A 19,701-nucleotide genomic window follows, 5' to 3' on the forward strand; every position below is an offset into this window, starting at 1 on the left:
ACATGGCAAAGCTTTGCGTGCCTGGCTCTGTGCCAGCTGACAGCTCAGCTGGATAGCAATGCACATTCTGACCCCCCTTGTAGCATGTCACTTCTGAAATGTTTCACAAGTAGAAAGTTTAATTCAGCATCTCCCTCAAATGCAGTCCACTGCCCATCATTCTGCTATTTAATCATAAGACAAGTTACTTTTTTTGACAGTCCCAAAGCCAGAGTGAGACCCAGAAAGAACAGTTTGCTACAACTGGAATTTCAACTGTTTTAGGCTCAATTAATTCTGTTGTCAAAATAAATAACCGCTCTTAGTGCTTTGATTTTATGCTGGGCCACAAGGGCAATTTAATTTGTATAAAAGCAAGTAAGACCACGTTAGCTCTGTCTCCTGATGCTCTTTTACACATTATATTAAAATGCCATCATGAGTTCAATTAAAGGCAGACCTCCACGAGGTCAACAATAAAGTAAAACAATTCTTACAGAGGATTTTTTTTTAATCATCAGGTAGGAATAAATTATTGCTACAAAGAAAAAAAAGAGGAAGTCAACAACCTAAAAAATTCATCCAATTCTAATATGGATCAGAACTTTTAAGAAATGTTACAGTAGGAAAGACAATTTAATAGCAATCTTTAATCAACAGAAACATTTTGTGGATGAGGTAAAGTATTTTAAAAAGTAAAATACTTACTAGTTCTCATTGTTTTTGAAACTAATCCTAAATCTCAGGCTACCAACAGGGCAAATTTGCAATTCTGTCTAGTTAATAACTGGCCTGAAAACTGAAACAGTAAGTCTGGGCTACACAAATCAATCATATTTCTGCATATGCCCAACTCAAACCATAGAACACTTGGTTCTATTAGAAGCCAAAATAAAATATATGAACATGCCCAGATTCCAAGTCTAATAGTAAGAATGATGATAACAAGGGCTGAGGAGGGAACTATGACACTGTAGAGTGGGAGGGAGGTAGGGGGCAGTTAGTCATGACAACGGAAGTCAATGACTAAATGTTCAAGCTCACTCCTGGGCCTGTAGAATGCAACACAGCCACATTCCTAGATGCCTGGGATGGTGAACTCAGGCAAGCTAACATGAAAAACATCAAACTCCAGCTTCTGGTGATGTACAAAGGGCATGGACACTCAAGTTCTCATTTTGCCACCTGCCTGCTGGCTATTTACCTTAAACTAGTTACTCTACTTGAATCTAGATTGTGCCTTTTAAAAAAAAAAAAAGAGAGAGAGAAAGAGATTGAGAGCATGAGCTAAGGGAGAGACAGAGGGAAAGGGAGAGAATCCCAAGCAGACTACCCACTAAGCACAGAGCTCAACACAGGGCTGGATCCCATGAACCCAAGATTCATGACCCCAACCAAAATCAACAAGAGTCGGATGCTTAAGTGACTGAGCCACCCAGGTACTCCTAGATTATACCATTTCTATAAATGCAATGGCAGAAAATATCCTTTTGCCATATGTGCTTTCCTTTTCTCTACAAGCACCTATACACACAGAGAGGGTCCTTCCCCCTTTTTTTAGCTTGTTAAATCATTTGAAAGTTAAGTTGCAACATCAATGCTACTTCACTTCAGTAAGTATTTTAATAAAAGGCCTGTAGAGGGGCGCCTGGGTGGCTCAGTGAATTGGGCCTCTGCCTTTGGCTCGGGTCATGATCCCAGAATCCTGGGATCGAGTACCACATCGGGCTCTCTGCTCAGCAGGGAGCCTGCTTCCCCCCCTGTCTCTGCCTGCCTCTCTGCCTACTTATGATCTCTCTCTCTCTCTCTCAAATAAATAAATAAAATCTTTAAAAAAAAAAAAGGGCTGTAGAAAGAATTCTCTTAATCCAGTGGTTCCAAATCCCAATACCTACCTGAATCTCCTAGTGCAATACTCCCTGCGTAAAAATCATCCGGAGAGCTCATTAAACCATAAATTGCTGCCCCCAACCTCCCCAGTGTCCTATTCAGAAAGTCTAGGTTGGTGTTCAGAATGTACATTTTTAACAAACTCCCAGGTGACTGCAGATGGTCCTGGGATCATACTTTGAGAACTACAGTCCAAGGGAGCCCTTGGGTCCACTGCCAGATATTCACTAATTCTAGACAGTGCTTCTCCAGTTTTACTCTACATATAAGCTGCTTGGGGATATTATTAAAATGCAGATTCTTTAAATAAATAAAATGCAGATCCTCTTTCAGTAGGCCTGGGTATCTTTTGAGACTCTACACTTATAATGAGCATCCAGTGATAAAATGCAGTGGATTCTGAACAATGGCAGCACATTAGACTCAGATGAGCCGTTTTAAAATACAGTGTTATCAAGGATCCACCCTAGACCACTGAAATCAGAATTTCTGGGGCAGTGAACTGTCTGTACATTTTTTTTTAAAGAGATGGGGGAGAAGCCAAGAGGGAGGGAGAGAGAGAGAAAGCGAAGGAAGGAAAATGAAAGAAAAAAAATTTCCATTACTGATTCTTATATGTTCCCAAGGCTCAAGAATCAGTGATGACGCAAACTTAGGAACCATGGTCTTAAATGAAAAATACAGGTTTTTCACTAGGAAATTGCAGTCACTGTAAAACTTCCAAAATTTCACCTAGTTCTCCAAACACAGAATCAAAACAGTGAAATATAATCTCCTACACATCCAAAATCTGACACCACCTCCCTATTTGACATACCTCCTAGAGTGAGTCATGTTTTTACTCTCAATGATACTGATAAAACCCTGGGTGATTCTACTCAGCTCACTATATCTCTTTTTCCTGGGAATTTCCCCCTTTCCCACAAGTGGTGCAGAAGCCATGTTTATACCACATGACCTAGTCAGAACTAAGTTAGAAAAATTACCTGATCCAAGATTACCTGGACCAGATTCTTTCTCCCAGAAATCTGTAAAGGGACAAAAACCTGGATTAATTCTGAGCTGTGGCTGCAATTAAAGAATAAATAGAAGTACCTAGAAATTACAGACAGGTCACCAGTTGTCACGTGCCTGGAAAAACAAAGAAAGCCATTGTGCAAAGAAGAAAATAAAGCAGTAGATATAGAGACTGAATGAAGGAAAATGATACATAGTGTTCCCACAGGTTTGGGTTTCCTTCTGCAGCCTGGCTATATTCCTGATTTTGGATACCTCAGTTTCTTTGCAATAAATTTCCTTTTAAATTCAACGTGGTTTAAGCTAGCTTCTTTTAAATACTGCAAAAAGAACTAAAACTCTGCCCTTATGCACATGTAAAAACTGTCATCAGCTTACCTTAACTTTTTTACTTCTACTTTATGGCCAGAGTTTATACATTTAATATTTTTAGTGGCTACTTCAAATTAATGCAATAAGCTTTTCTTAAACAAAACCTGCTCATATTTTATTCTTCACTTCACAATTTAGGATTATTATAAGAATCAATTACTATGCTGTGATATGACTGCAGATGGAGTTAATTGCAAGGTGTCAGAATAAATCATTTCTGAACCCAAAAAGAGGAGCAGAATCAGCTTTTGAGAAAAGATTATATACTATTATGAGGTACACAATTCTGATGCAGTATGACATACCTACTACTATACTACATAGAAAGTATATTTTCTAACACAGGAGTGGGCAAATATTTTCTGCAAAGAGTGAATATTTTAGACTTTGCGGGCCGTAAGATCTCTCACAACTACTGTCCTCTGCTGTTACAGTACAAAAGGTGCCACAGACAATACATAAACTTAAGTGCAACTGTTCAAAACGACTTTTCTGGACAATGATATCTAAATTTTCTACTTTTTGTGTATTACAAAAATACTCTTTTGATCCCCCCCATCATTTAAAAACATAAACCAATTCTTTGCTTGTAAGCCTCTACAAGCTGCTATAATCCAACTCTAAAATAAGCAGCACCAAACTTAACTCAATGGCCATAGTTTGCTGATTCCTGCTTGAAAAGATAGAGAAGAAAATCATTAAGTTCCATATACATCCCACAGGGCATAGTTCTATGCCTCTGCCTTGAGGGGCTAGACACAACAGGTAAAGGTGTACTTCCTTACAGAAGTTTTTGGGGTTTTTGTGGTGGGGGGGTTGGGGTTTTGTTTTGTTTTGTTTTGGTTGTTGTTGTGTTTTTTTTTTTTCCCAGAAGTTTTTTCTATTTTACTTTTTTGGAGAGCTCTCCTCTTTTACTTTCTATTTGTGCTAATCTACATTATCCTCTTCCCTAATCATATCATGAAAGAGGATGATTCCTCTAAGTCATTCCCCCAAACTATGAAATAGGAAACTCAAGAAACCACAGCCTAACTGGTGTGGTCTGTGGGTCTTGTCTCTTTTTAGCTATTTTTAATTTTACCTTCTATAAAAGCATTTTTGCTACTCTGATTTAAAAAAAAAACTTTGGTGGGGGAGTGGTAGGAAGCTCTATTTATACATTTGGCATTATTCCAAATCCTTGAGAGCTCTAGAAAGATGACCTTAAATTTTTTTAAAAATTATTTGCTTTGGGGCGCCTGGGTGGCTCAGTGGGTTAAGCCTCTGCCTTCGGCTCAGGTCATGATCCCAGGGTCCTGGGATCGAGCCCCGCATCGGGCTCTCTGCCCAGCGGGGAGCCTGCTTCCTCCTCTCTCTCTGTCTGCCTCTCTGCCTACTTGTGATCTCTATCTGTCAAATAAATAAATAAAATCTTAAAAAAAAATTATTTGCTTTACACTATACTTTAAAATAATAAACATAGGGGTGCCAGGGTGGCTTAGTCAGTCAAGCAGCTAACTCTTGAGTTCAGCTCAGGTCATGATCTCAGGGTCCTGGGATAGAGCAACCCCCCCCAACTCTACCCTCAGCAGGGAGTCTGCTTAAGATTCTCTCTCCTTCTCCCTTTGCTCCTCCCGTCACTGCTCACTCATTTGCACATATGTGCTTTCTCTCTAAAATAAATAAATCTTGGGGCGCCTGGGTGGCTCAGTGGGTTAACGCCTCTGCCTTCAGCTCAGGTCATGATCTCAGGGTCTGGGATCGAGCCCCACATCGGGCTCTCTGCTCGGCAGAGAGCCTGCTTCCTCCTCTCTCTGCCTGCTTCTCTGCCTGCTTGTGATCTCCGTCTGTCAAATAAATAAATAAAAATCTTTAAATAAATAAATAAATAAACCTTTTTAAAAAATAAATATAAAATAATAAACATAATGTAGAAGCTAAATTCTCCAAATATCTAAACTAATTAATTTCATTTAGGCAGTATAACCAAAGGAATTTTATTTTTCCTTTTTCATTTGTGGCTGATAGTTTTTCATGTGTACCTTTCTCAGGATTTTCATATTTTTATCTTTAAACACAGCATAATCCCTGGAAATCCTCAAATGAGAGCTATAAACCTATATTATCATATAATGAAAATACAGGTAAGTTTTTCAGCAAAGTCTTTTATTTAAACATATTATATACTGGCCTACCAACTTTTTAGGTTATCTTTTTGTTTCTTATAAATGGAAACTTGCTTAACTTTTATGAATTATAAAAAGCATACAGCAAAATTAGCAGAATGACTATAAAACAGGAAACTCCCAAAAAAATGGTTTTAATCTCCTTTGGCAATTAAACTACATGAGAATGAACAGGCATACTAGGATGTCATTAGAGTACAGAAAGATATTCACAGTTATAAAACACCTGGTTATTCATAACCCTTCAGACCACAGGCACTTCGATATTCAAAGAATCCACTTACACTGACTCTAATTCCAGAAGAGCTAGGCAGTACTTAAAAAGTAATGACAAAAACAATACGGAGGCTCCTTGAAAACATAAAAATAGAACCAGCATATGATCCAGCAATTCCACTTGTAGCTACTTATTTGAAGGATTCAAAATCAATATCTCAAAAAATATATATATTCCCATGTTCACTGCAGCCTTATTTACAATAGCAAAGTCAGGGTTACAACCTAAGTGTCCACTGACTGGATAAAGGAAATGTGTTGTGTATATACAAAGGGTATTACACAGCTATTAAAAAAAAAAGAAATCCTGCCATATGCAATAATATGAATGGACCTTGAGGACATAATGCTAAGTGAAATAAGTCAGAAAAAAATACTATATGATCTCACTTATATGTGGAATATAAAACCAAACTCATAGTAGTTCACAGATTGGTGGTTCCCAAAAGTGGGAGCTGTGGGGTGAGGGGTGGGTGAGAGGGTTAAAGATGGTTAAAAGTTACCAACTTCTATTATAAGGTAAGTAAGTCCTGGAGATGTAATAATATATAGCATGGTGACTATAGTTAAATACTGTACTGTACATTTAAAAGGTACTGGGAAAGTAGTTCTTAAAAGTTCTCATCACAAGGAAAAAAAAACTCTAACTGCATAGAGATGTACATTACCTAAACTTATTTTGTTAATCATTTTTCATATACACACATCAAATCATTACACTGCACATCTAAAATGAATATAATACTATATGTCAATTATATCTTAATTTTTAAATTTTTTTAAAGATTTTCTTTATTTGAGAGAGAGAGTGTGCGCCCATGTGCACATGAGTGGCAGGGGGAGGAAGAGGGACAAGCAGACTCTGCATGGAGCCCCATCAGGGCTCAATCTCACAACTCAGAGATCATAACCCGGGCTGAAACCAAGAGTCAGACACTTAACTGACTAAGCCACCCAGGCACCCCATCCTGATTTTTTAAAAAGTAATGACAAAAAAAGCACTTCATATAATAAGTAGTATAAAACAGTCTCAATGAATTAAAAAAAAAATTTAACGCTCTCAAAGTGTTTGATTTGCACAAGAAAACTGGACATAAAGTTAAAGGTTGTATCTCTGAACAGGTAACTGACTGATGAAAAAATGGTCATTTTTCAACACAAGAAAACAGGTTAATTTTTAGATATATAAATTTTTAATGAACTTGTTTTCTTTTTAAAGTATAAATCCCACAGGATGAAAATTAGTTTAAGAAGTAATTCATCCACCAGAGGGGGCCCTTACAAAACAACACAAAGAAAATATTAACAGCAATCAGCAGTATATACAACTGAAAGAATACATCTCACAAAACAAAATCCTTTAAGTCTATGAATTTCATGTAATCAAAGGCAAATTTTTGAGTATATTATTCTTCTGAGAAACACAAAATTTTCATCACTGAAACAGGCCCCCAGACTCACTTGTTCATGTGCCCATAAGCTGAACAAATACAAAGAAAGAGCTATTAAACTAGTCACCCATAGCAAGCCAACTAGAGAAGTAATATTTATTCTATCCCCTCCACTCTGACACCATACTTTCTTTTTAAAGTTAGTTCTAGGACCATTTTTTTTTTTAAATCAGTCATTTATAATCACTGTGTCAACAGTCACCCTCAAACAGTCACCTAATTCTTGGCTTAGTGATTATTCTAGGAAAGCTCATGTCATCATCATTACTGGCCTTGTCATTTAGATATATGGACTTTCTACATGTCACAGTATATCTTGAGGCCACTATGTCTAAATTTATAAAAGAAACAGTATCTATAATTAGCTACCCATTTATCAGAAACGTATTACTTTTTTAACATAGTATTTATCAAGTATTCAATAAGTATTACATTATCTCATATAACCCCCAGAAAAACCCCATGGAGAAATACTATTATTATCTCCACTTTACAGATGAGGGCAATAAGGCTTAAAAATTTTACTGCTGATAAAGAACAGACCACAAACTACAGGGCTAAGTAATACCACAGATAAGAAAATAACTGAATTTTTTAAGGATTTTTATTTATTTGAGAGAGAGAGAGAGAGAGAGAGAGTGCATGCATGCGAGCACAGGCTGAAAGAGGAGCAGAAGGAGAGGCAGAGAATCTGAGGCGAATTCTGTGCTAAGCGCGGAGCGGGACATGGGGCTCAATCCCACGACCCATGAGATCATGACCCAAGGCAAAATCATGAGCCAGACACACAACCGAGCCACCCCTGTGCCCCTAAAATAACTGTAATTTTTATTAGGATAATTATAGATTCACATACAGTTGTAAAAAAAGAAATACAGGGAGATTCCTTGTATACTTTGCCCAATTTCCTGCAGTGATAACATTTTGCAAAACTTGAAAACATCATGTCACAAACAGGATACCAATGATAATACAATCTACTGATCTTGTTTAGTGTTCTGAGGCACTTTTAACCAGCCAATACATCTCTGCTTTTATCTATCAGCACTTCTAAATGCTTTATATAAAAACCGTATTTGTTCTCCAACTGTTTTTACCTCTCTTAATGTCTTCATATTATATATATATGTATATGGGTTTTCTGTTTGTTTTTTGATAGAGCAAGAGAGAGCGAGCATGCACACGCAGGGCGTGAGGGGTGGAGGGAGAGACAGAATCCTAAGCAAGCTCCACACCCAGCACAAAGCCTGACACGGAGCTCGCTCTCACAATTCTGAGACCATGATCTGACCCAAAATGAAGAGTCAGATGATTAACCAACTGCGTCACCCAGATGCCCCATAATTTAATTTCTTTATAAGGAATTTTAGGGTTTCATACTTTTCTGTAGTTATGTATCTCAACATCCTCATTCTCTTTATATATGTAAACTCACTTCATTCTATTCTAGTTTCTCCGAAGCACAGTACCTGGGGTCAAAAATCCTGGCATTTTACTATCTGATTTGCCATGTACTAACTTAGGCAAATCATTTAACCTCTCAACATTTCCCTCATCTTTAAGATGAGAATAATAGTACCTACTTCAGGGGTGCCTGGGTGGCTCAGTGGGTTGAAGCCTCTGCCTTCGGTTCAGGTCATGGTCTCAGGGTCCTGGGATCGAGACCCGCATCCGGCTCTCTGCTTGGCAGGGAGCCTGCTTCCTCCTCTCTCTCTCTCTGCCTGCCTCTCTGCCTACCTGTGATCTCTGTCTATCAAATAAATGAATAAAATCTTTAAAAAAAATAGTACCTATTTCAAACAGTTCCTGAAGATCAAAGTTTGGCTGCAAAGTGGTTGGCACATTATATGGCAAAGAGTAAGTCTCACCAAACTTTAACCATAATTATTTATTATTCCTCACCAAGAATTTTCTAATAGCAAATCTAAACACCGTAACCTCCCTAACATCCTAACTTTACTATTTCTATAGTATTTCTATTTCTATTTACTATTTCTATGTCCATTTGTTAGTTCACTCAACAAAAATGTACTCTTCACCCATGAAGAAGATAAACAGATGAAATCAAATACAGAACTTTTCTTTACATCTGCACAATTATTAAAATTTAAGGTAGATAGCACCAATAACAAAAAAAGGAAGGGAAAAAAGTACAGTTAAAGTTCACTGGCACTTTTGACAGAGGAAGTAGCAAATGACCCGGGTATTTAAGAATTTATTTACTTGACAAATAAATGGGAAGACACAGAGCAGGAAAGAAATGGGATATAGCATTTCCTAGAAAAGGAACATAAGGGCAACTAAGATACCAAGGGGGAAAGGGGGCATGTATAGGAAATAGCAAGCAGTTCGAGTTGGCTACAGTGAAGAGTCATAACAGAAAGTAAGACTAAAGACTAGTCAGAGCAGATCCTGAAAAGCTTTATCCAAATCCAGAGCCTAAATTTCACTGTCTACAATGAAAAGTCAAAAGATTTTAGTGCAATTGTAAGTTCATAATTGTATAGTCAAAATACAAATGTGCTGTATAACATGTAAAATGGATTAGAGAAGAAATCTCTACTGTGCCAGTATTCAGAAAACAAGCTGCTACAACTGGTTAGGTAGGCAGAGAAAGCACGAAAAGAAGATTTGAAGGGAAAATACTAACATAAGTGAACCAATGATTTGAGAGTTAATAAAATCTGAAAAGAAAAAGTGAGGAAAATTTAGGTTACAAGCTTTAGTTCTGGGAACTGCACTAAAGAAAAATGGTTCCCAGACTTCCCGACAAATCACTTAACCATTTTCCTGAATTCCAAACCATATTTTAATTTCTTTACTAGACTGCATTATTTTTACCTATAGAGTGAAACAAATTATCTTACAAGAACATGGTATAGTAACCAATAAACAAAATCAAGAAATCTGGAAGCTCTATGCCGAGAAGGGCAAGACAATAGGCTACTTAGTACATCTGATATAACATGTTTATTAAAAGTAACATTCAGGACACTGTAATTATTTGTTCATAAAACAGGAACCAGGATTCCTGTACTCATTTGTTCAATGGTGTATCTCCAGCATGTGAAACACTGTCTTGAATGTTTTAACATGCAACAAGTATATATGTAATAAAATCAACATATATATTCAATATATGCATGCAACAAATATATACCCTATATATTCAACATATATATGTTGAATATATATTTCAATAAGGAAATTTTACAAGTTATTAAATTTTATGAAAGGTTCTCTGTTGGCCTCAATGTTCTCAGGGCTCAATATTCTTTCCCACCTTCCTCTTACTAAAATGCCTTCTGTTCATAGGGAATATAGACAATGACATTGTAATAGTGTTGTATGGTGATAGATGGTACCCACACTTGTGGTGAGCACAGCATAACCCACAGAGAAGGTGAATTACCATGTTGCACATGTGAAACTAACATAACATTCTGTGTCAATGTCCATAAATTTAAAAAAATTTTTAATTAAAAAATAATTAAAATTAATTATAATTAACTAATTAATTAAAAATTTTAATTAAAAAAATTTTTAAATGAAAAAATAAACTGGGCTTCTGTTGCTAAGTCTTTAAAAAATATAAATAAATGACAACATATTAATTTACTAAAGATTATAATTGCTTTAATATTAAATTATTAACCACTAAAGGCCAGAATAAAAATATTAATTTAACATATCAGACACAAAGTAAATACGTGATATTTTACATAGACTTTTAGGTATCTCCCAAGTTCCATTTTGCAGCTTGGGAATTTAAAATCGAATATATTTGTTGCTAGAAGAGAGATCTGTATACATCTCCCTAACAGAGTTCATCATCTTACCAGGTCTTTCCTTCCCAGTGCCTTTTGACTCAGCAAACTTTTGAATCAAGCTTTCAACTGTAGTGTTAGCCATGTTATTTATAAATTCTTCATGGACCTATTAAAATGAAATAAAGGTAATTTTTTTCTTTTTCCATCAAAAATTCTTACTGTATTTCAGACAAAACTTGCATAAAGCAATTAAAATTCATTATACCAAAACATGTGGGGGTTTTTTTGACCCAAAACCTTTGAGAACTTTAATTTACCTAACATGATCTCTTACCTTGTAGCATTAGTAGACCTGTGGGTATCAGCCACTGTTTACATGAAGCTCTAAAGATACAGCCTTAGAAGTCAAGGAAGTTTCCTGTCCTCATCTTTGAATGTTTTAGACACATAATTCTTATGATAAGTTAAAACTTATATAGATCTCTAATAATATTTAAATCCTTAAAAATAAAAAAAAATAACAGACCTCATCTTTCTCTACTCTACTTCAGTATACTCCAAGGTGTCATAATTAAACTGCTTTTGTATTTTTGGGAAAAAAAAATTTTTTTCTTAAAGATTTTTTGTTTATAAGTAATCCCTATACCCAAAGTGGGGCTCCAACTCACAACCCTGAGTTCAAGAATCGTGTGCTCCAGAAGGAGAAGGAGAGGCAGACTCCCTGCCAAGTGGGGAGCCCAACACGGGGCTCAATCCCAGGACTCTGAGATCATGACCTGAGCTAAAGTCAGACACTTAAGCAACCGAGTCACCCAGGTACCCATTTAAGGCCAAGTTCTGTAACTTACTACTGTTCTAGAGTATAATTATTTAAAAAATCCAAAAATTGATAACTCCAGAATTTTAAAGTAAAAGGACTGAGCTATCATTAATTTTAGCAATTGGTTTGAATTATCATCCTTGTCCAATCAAAAATCCAGCTTATTTTTTTTTTTAAGATTTTGTCAGATAGAGAGAGCACACGCAAGCGTGCACACAAGCAAGGGGAGTGGCAGGCAGAGGGAGAAGCAAACTGCCCAGAGCAGGGAGTGCAATGAAGGACTTGATCCCAGGACCATGTGATCATGACCTAAGCTGAAGGCAGATGCTTAACTGAGTCACCCGGTGAGGGGGTCCCAAAAAATCCAGTTTATATTTAATACTTGTAAATACACATTCTTACCTGAAATAATCCAGTATCATACTGAGTTTTAGATTTTTAAACAGTCATAAATGAACATAAAATTTCATAAAATTTTCAACAAAAGGAAAAACTTACCTGGCCTATTTGCAAATGAATTTCCTTTATAGCATTTGACAAGGATTCTATAATTTCCTTTATGTGAATGAGATGAGCTTCTTCAATATCTTGAAACTTCTGGGTAACAAATATGAAAAGTTATATATCTATATTAAAAATACACTCTGAAATTAAAACTTTAATTTCAAATTTAAAATCAAATCTAAACTTTAAAATTATTATTTATTATAAATTATTATTTATTCAAGCCCCCAACATGGGCTTGAACTTGCAGTCAAAAGACCTTTGAAATCATCTCAATATAGCTAACCAAATTTAGCGAACTAACATTATTATGTAATGTTTAACAATACTTCTAGACAAATGAGCCAATAAATATACTGAAACGTTTAACTTTTTAATACATTAACTTTTCCCTATGCCATTTCTCACTATGCCATCTCTCTGAACTTGTTCAGAGTTTGAAGACACCACAAACTAAAATCTATAATCACAGTCAGAAAACTGGAAGGAGACCCAAATGAGAAGTTTCATGAAAGCGAAGGCAGAAGTGTTTCCAACTGAAGACCAGTTAATTGGCAGAGCAAAAGCTACTGCTTACTTCTGAAGACTTTATAACCTAGCCCGAAGACTCTCAAAGTGTCTAATCCTTGAAATGTTATTACATAGCTTTCAAAGAGGTAATCTCTGGTCAAAGAAATATGGAAATGCCCGTATACTCCATCTCAACAGTTCTCAACAGAAGGTAGGGATATATCTAATCACCTGGAAAATGTTTTCAAACCATAGAATGCATAGATTCTCTACTACTCCCCGGGGAATGAGGGTGGAAAAAGATGAGAATGTTGTTTGGAAAAAGTTCCCAGTTCATTCTGATATTTATCCCCCAGGAAGAAAACCACTGCTAGACTTGGCTTCTAATACACAAATTAAGAAGCCTGAGAAATACTGAAATAAAACATGTTTCATTTTGCTTAACCCAGTGTTTTCCAAATTTGACCACACAGCCCTTTTTGTTTTTCTTCTTCTCTGAGTATCTATTAATATCTCACACAACAATAATATTCCTCAAAACAGGACTTGGGAAATGCTGAACTAGCTATTTTCAAACAAAACAGATTTGTCATTTCAAGTGCACAAACCTGATTACCCTTTTTTTCCCTGCCAAATTAAATCAGTTCTAAGGAATAGGCCTAAATGTCTTGTTATTTTTTCTGGTTAGATTATCAAATTAAGTTCCCTCACCCCATATTTAATACACAATTTTCTTCAGCAATGCGTCACATATCAGAAAATCACAAAGCTAAATGATCATGTTCATATTTTTAACAAAGGGTCTGAACTTTTAAAAAAAAATCAGTAATGGTGAAATTATAGTTCTGGCAACAATGCAACAATAGTCCAAAAACTTAAATCAATTTTATTCATGGGAAATGGTGGAGTTAAAATGTCTTGCTTTGACCAATTTTGACCAAATCAATGAGAATACCAGCATTTCAAGATTCTGAATTACTCTCTTAAGAAGTGAGGAGTATTGGCAGAAGCATGATTTTATGTTCATATTATACAAATTCGCCCTCAGCTTAAATTTCTGCAACTTAATGAACAAGATATTTTCTCACTGACAGGTAAGATCCAAATCCAGAAAAGCTAAGTCAAACAGCCACAAATTTCATATGGATAATCCCTAATCCCAAGAAAACTGTGCCATCTTCATTCTCTTTTGAAAGAGCTACACTGAGAGGTGCCTGGGTGACTCCGCCCTTAAGCATCTGCCTTCAGCTCAGGTCATGATTCCAGCATCCTGGGATGGAGCCACACATTGAGCCCCACATCAGGCTCCCTGCTTGGCGGGAAGCCTGCTTCTCCCTCTCCTGCTTCCCCTGCTTGTATTCTTTCTCTCATTGTTTCTCTGTCAAATAAATAAATAAATCTGAAAAAAAAAAAAAACCAATGATTAAAACATAGCCTTAATTATTTAAAAATATCTTGAAGCATGAAGCCACACAGAAACTCAAAGCGTGATTCAGATGCAATTTAGAAACTGTGCTGGGTTTTTAGAGGGGGTAGGGGATCTGCTAAATATCAGTTTCCTCAGAATTAGTGACTACTAAACATAGAATAATTCAACAATGGGACTATAGTCTCAAGTATTTGGATATAAATAAATGAACTTTCTTGAACAAATCAGACTTTTCTTCCTTGAAATTTCAAATAATAGATTATATGTTAATTTTTTAAAAAATTTTAAAAAGCACCCTAATACTGTATTCATATGTATTGTTACATTAATTTTTTTTAAAAGTACAATTTTGGGGACGCCTGCATGGCCAAGTCAGTTAAGCATCTGACTTCTGATTTCGGATCAGGTCATGATCTCAGGGTTGTGAGGTCAAGCCTGGCAAAGGGCTCCATGCTCAGCAGGAAGTTTGCTTGGGATTCTCTTTCTCCCTCTCCCTATACCCGTCCCCCTGCTCTATTCACATACTCTCTTTCTTAAATAAATAAATAAAAATAAAAAATAAAAAGTACAAGATGAGAGGCAACATGGGGGTTAGGAGGGTAAGGAAAGGAATAAATGAAACAAGATGGGATCGGGAGGGAGACAAACCATAAGAGACTCTTAATCTCAGGAGGAGGGTTGCCGGAAGGGAGTGGGGAGGGAGGGAAGGGGTGGGTGGGTGATGGACACTGTGGAGGGTATGTGCTATGATGAGTGCTGTGAATTGTTTAAAACTGATGATTCACAGACCTGTACCCCTGAAACAAATAATACATTGTATGTTAATTTTAAAAAATTTTTTAAAAAGCACCCTAATACTGAAAGTCCCTAATCTGAAGGTGTTGTTTAAGCAAAATCTCAAAGCTTCCTTGAATGAGCCACGTGTTTAAACAAAATCTCCATATTTTTCCAGTTTTTAAATGTCATTAAATGTTAATAGTAGAAAACATACACATAAAGAAAATTCACAATTTTTATTATGCTTTTTCTTAACCCCAAATGAAAATAATTAAACCACAAATATTCCAAATAAATCCTAACCTCTTTCATCCCACACACTCAACTTCTTTTTCCACTAGTAAAGAAATACAGGTCTGTCACCCAAATCTGATTTTCACTACACTGATATACCCCGTCCCACTGGGATTAGGTCAACATGCTAGGCCTGGAACAAAGAAAGACGAAAATATAAAAGAATTCTTTTCACTTCTAATTAACTGAAATTAAAATTTAAAGTCTACTACCTATTAAGAAATGATAGCCTGTTTTGTCATTGTACATGTGTGATAGAGAGACAGAGGGAACTTGAAAGAGGACAAACATACACACATTAGCACAGTATATACCATCACCTTTACTTAAAAGCAGCATGGTTATACATCTGCTCAAATATATTAATATCCTCATCTTGCAAGTAGCAGAATAAACAAAATGCCAATTTGGAGGTGGGGAGGAAGTAATGAAAAATAAAAGAAATGAGAGGGAAAAATGAGTGCTGAAATTCTTTCAAAACACTTTTATAAAATACTATAAATGAATAAAAAACTGATTCCAGCAAATTCTAATTTTTCCAAATTAAACAGGTGAAAGGAAAGATTTTCTGACAGAAATTAGTCATGTTGATGCCAAATTAATGAACCAATAATTGTCTTATAAACAAGTGTTAAGGTTTCAGAAGCCAAAAGAACACTTGCTTAAGTCTACAATAATGTTGGTTGCTTTAGAAATTGAAGTTTTTTTTTTCTTTCACTAGAGTTAGACCCTCATTTAATACAATTAACTAAACCCTTCTTGAAATATTATCATTTCCCAGCTGCCATGACATTATTCTTCCCAGTTTTCTTCCTTGTCTGGCTTGTCCTACTTGGGTTTCAGCATCCCTTCTTCAATCAAACTGTCAATGATGAGTCTCTCAGAGCTTTGTCCTTTCTTCCCCACACTCTATTCAAAGATAATGTCATTATGGCTTTGAGTACTGACAAGCCCTTATTTTACACAGGCTCATAATCCTTCATTCAAAACTTTGGAATGAGATGTTTGAGAGTTCAAACATTTTGAATTTTTAAAATAAAGATAATGTGGCTTTGTTACCATATCTTTCACAATACTGAAAGCAGGATCTACAATGGCATCTGTTTATCAAACACATTAATATATCTAAAGGAAAACAGGTATATTTGATGTAGGTGGGATAAATACATAGCCTTACATCAGTTCTGGTCAAGTTTTGCTGCCAAATTCATTTCAGAAAAAAACTTTTGGTTTTTAGAGATTCTGGATTTCAGAATTGTAAACAAAGGACTGTGAACATTAATTACATTCAGCCCAGATTTTCTGGCTCTTCCAAAATAGCCCACATGATGTCTCCAACATCAGAGATTCTGATTTCCCCAAGAACTCCCCCATTCTCTAATCCTTGACATCTCCAAAAACACTCAATTCTCTCTTCCAACCACCACACTGCCCCTCATCCTAACCTGACCACTCTACTCGCCTTCCAAACTGGACTCTTGATTCTCGTTCGGCCCTACTATAATCCATGCTCCACAAAACTGCCAGAATTATCTTTTAAAATGAAGATCAGGGGGACACCTGGATGACTCAGTTATGCATCTGCCTTCGGCTCAGGTTATGATCCTAGGATCAAGTCCCACATTGCATATAATCTTTCAGTGTCCTCCAAGTGCTTTTTTTTTTTTTAATTTTTCTCTCCTTTATTTGACTTATGCACTATTCTTTTTCTTTCTTTTTAGAATGTATGAGATTATTTCTAGCTTCTTGGGGTTTGGACACATGAAAAATGTCTAATATCACATGCCATCAGGGAAATACAAATCAAAATCATTATGAGATACCACCTTACACCAATTAGAATGGCAAAAATTAACAAGACAGCAAACAACAAATGTTGGCAAGAATGTGGAGAAGGGGAACCCTCTACCAACTGCTCTTAAGAAAACCTAAACCCTCACTACAGCCTTGTCCTTGCCTATCTCTTTAACCTCACTTCTTACCACTATCTCTCTTCACACTTTCATGAAGCACTATTTGCTTTCTACAATGTGACAGCTCTTTCATACATCTGGGTCTTATATCCATGGGTCCTCAATACCTGGAACACTCATGCCCTAGAATGTGTCTCTTTACTCATTCTGCAGTATAGAATTCACTCATTCACTCATTCTCTCAGTTTTAAATCCCACTTTTCCAAAAAAGCCTTTCCTAACTACCAAATCCAAATCAAATTAGGTTGCTCCTATTATTCTATCTCATATAATCCTTCTTTTCCCTTGTAACAGGTTTAATAATTCGTAACTTTATATTTAATCATGTATTTAATGTTTGCCTCCCTCCTCTATATTGTATACTCCACCTAGAGCAGGGAGATATTTGTTCTATTTACACATATACTGTATATACCCAGCAACTAGCACAGTGCCTGCAAACATGGCAAGTAAAGACGGAAGCATATATGCCTGCAAACAAGCATGAAAAGATTTTGATTTCTGAGATGTGAATCATTCATCACTCTAAGCAGGAAGACTCCCTAGAATCCAAAAAGGCAGCTTCATGAAGTCCTTCTTCACACTTATTGAATGCCTACCATGCGCTGGGAGCTATTTTAAAAAGTGGTGAGGAAATAATAAATCAATTCCTGTTTTGATAGAACTTACATTTTAGTGAAGGAAGACAGATAATAAAAAAAAATACGGGTAGAAGAACCAGTGTGCTTTACTACATTCAAATATGATGACTAAGAATAATGTTCTAAAAAGAGCTTCCTTCACCAGCCTCAAGAGATTACAGAAGATGAAGAACAGCTCCAGCCAGCCCATGATGATAAGAACATAACCCTTGCTCTTGTAAGCCACTGAGATATGAGGGTTTCTTCGTCACCTCAGTATACCCAGCCTACCCTGAGAGATAAATAAAATTCATGGCATATTAAATAACAGGTGCTAAGGAGAAAAACAAAACAAGAAAAAGGTACAAGAGGATGGGGGTATGAGTTTTAGGTATGATTCATAAAAGGCATCCATCTTAAACCTAGGCCTTTAATTAAGGCTCTAAGAATATCAAATGGGCTATAAATTATCCCAAGCTTATGGGAGACAGACTTTTTTTTTTTTTTTTTTGAGACAGACTTTTTTTTATTGTCTGTCTTCCCTAACTAAAATGGAAGTTCTATGAGAGCAGGGATTCTTGACTTTTTGTTAATGGCTATATTCACAGCAGTGAATCATTTGTAATTTTCTTCTCAAGCAGAAGTCAATTTTACAATTCATACATAAGGCTAACTAACAATCACCTGTCTTCATCATCTATCAATATCCTCACTTTCCCGCGTTCTCTTTAAGCAGCCTCTTCTGATACACTTAAATAATCCCTTATAATGTGATAGTTATTACATATGGTCCTCATTGCCAAAACAAGACGTGTATCTTTAAAACAGCACTAATAAAACATACACATTGTGCATTTCAACATTTCTAATACTAAAAAATTATATGATACAAGAATTATATTATTTCTATCAGTAAAACAAATACCCTGTTTTAGATTTAAAGCTTAAAAATACCAACCTGAGCTGTTTCTGTCATTTTCTGTTCAAAATCAGCTTTTGCTAATGCATACTTCTCCACATAAAGTTTATAGGTATCTGTAGCTTTCTTAGATTTAACAGCTGCCTGTAACAAAACAAAAACATTTTTAATTATAAAATGACCTATTTTGTTTCCTGATATAAGTTCATTTGAAATAACTACTTAAATGGATTTTAAGGAATGAGGCCTATGGTGAGTCCAATATGACATAAACTAACTTTAACATCTCTTTTTCAAGTCCTCATTAGTAATTATTTTTGTTATAGTCACAGAATAACACAGAAACTAAATGTTGATTCTCCTTCCCGTCTGATGGAATGTGCCTTGAAAAGTTAAATGCTCTCATTTTATAACCCAGAGTAGTGTCATATAATCACATTATAATGATATGGTGTTTCTAAGAATTCAATCAACAAAAATGTGACAATACGATCAGAATATGCTTGACACTCTTTTCTATACCTTCAAGTCTTCCTTCCTCCCACAACATAAACATATTCCATTTAATGTCTGATTAATAATTATAAAGGTACTCAAAAGTTGAGAAAATAATTTTCTTTGATGTTTGTTTCCATTATACTCCAATAAATCTATAAATTTGTTTATAGATTTTTTCAAGATTTCTATTATTAAAAAATTGTTATTGCATTATTATAGTTCAAGTTTTATCAAAATTACTTATTCAATTAAAATTTAATATATTAAACATTAGGTAGTGAGGAATATGAAAATAAGTTTTCTTCCTGAAGGACTTCATGAAAGCAGTAGAACCTATTTTTACCTAGAAGTCAGCAGAATGCAACAAAGCCATAGAAGTAAAGATAAATTCTATGGAAGATATAAATTCAGGAAGAAGGAAGACTTTCTGTAACTTG

The 19,701-nt window shown here is 35.6% G+C and overlaps 1 protein-coding gene across 2 annotated transcripts in view; it reads right to left on the reverse strand.

The window, feature by feature from the left end:
* Positions 1 to 19,701, reverse strand: part of FCHO2 (FCH and mu domain containing endocytic adaptor 2) — a 118,253-nt gene that overhangs the window by 57,272 nt on the left and 41,280 nt on the right. For both annotated transcript variants that reach the window (XM_032848700.1, XM_032848693.1), the window contains exons 6-8: positions 18,806 to 18,910; positions 12,239 to 12,337; positions 10,990 to 11,086 (exon numbers count right to left, since the gene is read on the reverse strand). In XM_032848700.1, the coding sequence (XP_032704591.1) occupies positions 10,990 to 11,086; positions 12,239 to 12,337; positions 18,806 to 18,910 (301 nt within the window). The remainder of the gene's footprint in view (positions 1 to 10,989; positions 11,087 to 12,238; positions 12,338 to 18,805; positions 18,911 to 19,701) is intronic.

The sequence above is a fragment of the Lontra canadensis genome, unplaced genomic scaffold (genome assembly GCF_010015895.1).
Source record: "Lontra canadensis isolate GAN:19392208 unplaced genomic scaffold, GSC_riverotter_1.0 scaffold4, whole genome shotgun sequence".
In the NCBI taxonomy this organism is placed as follows: domain Eukaryota; kingdom Metazoa; phylum Chordata; class Mammalia; order Carnivora; family Mustelidae; genus Lontra; species Lontra canadensis.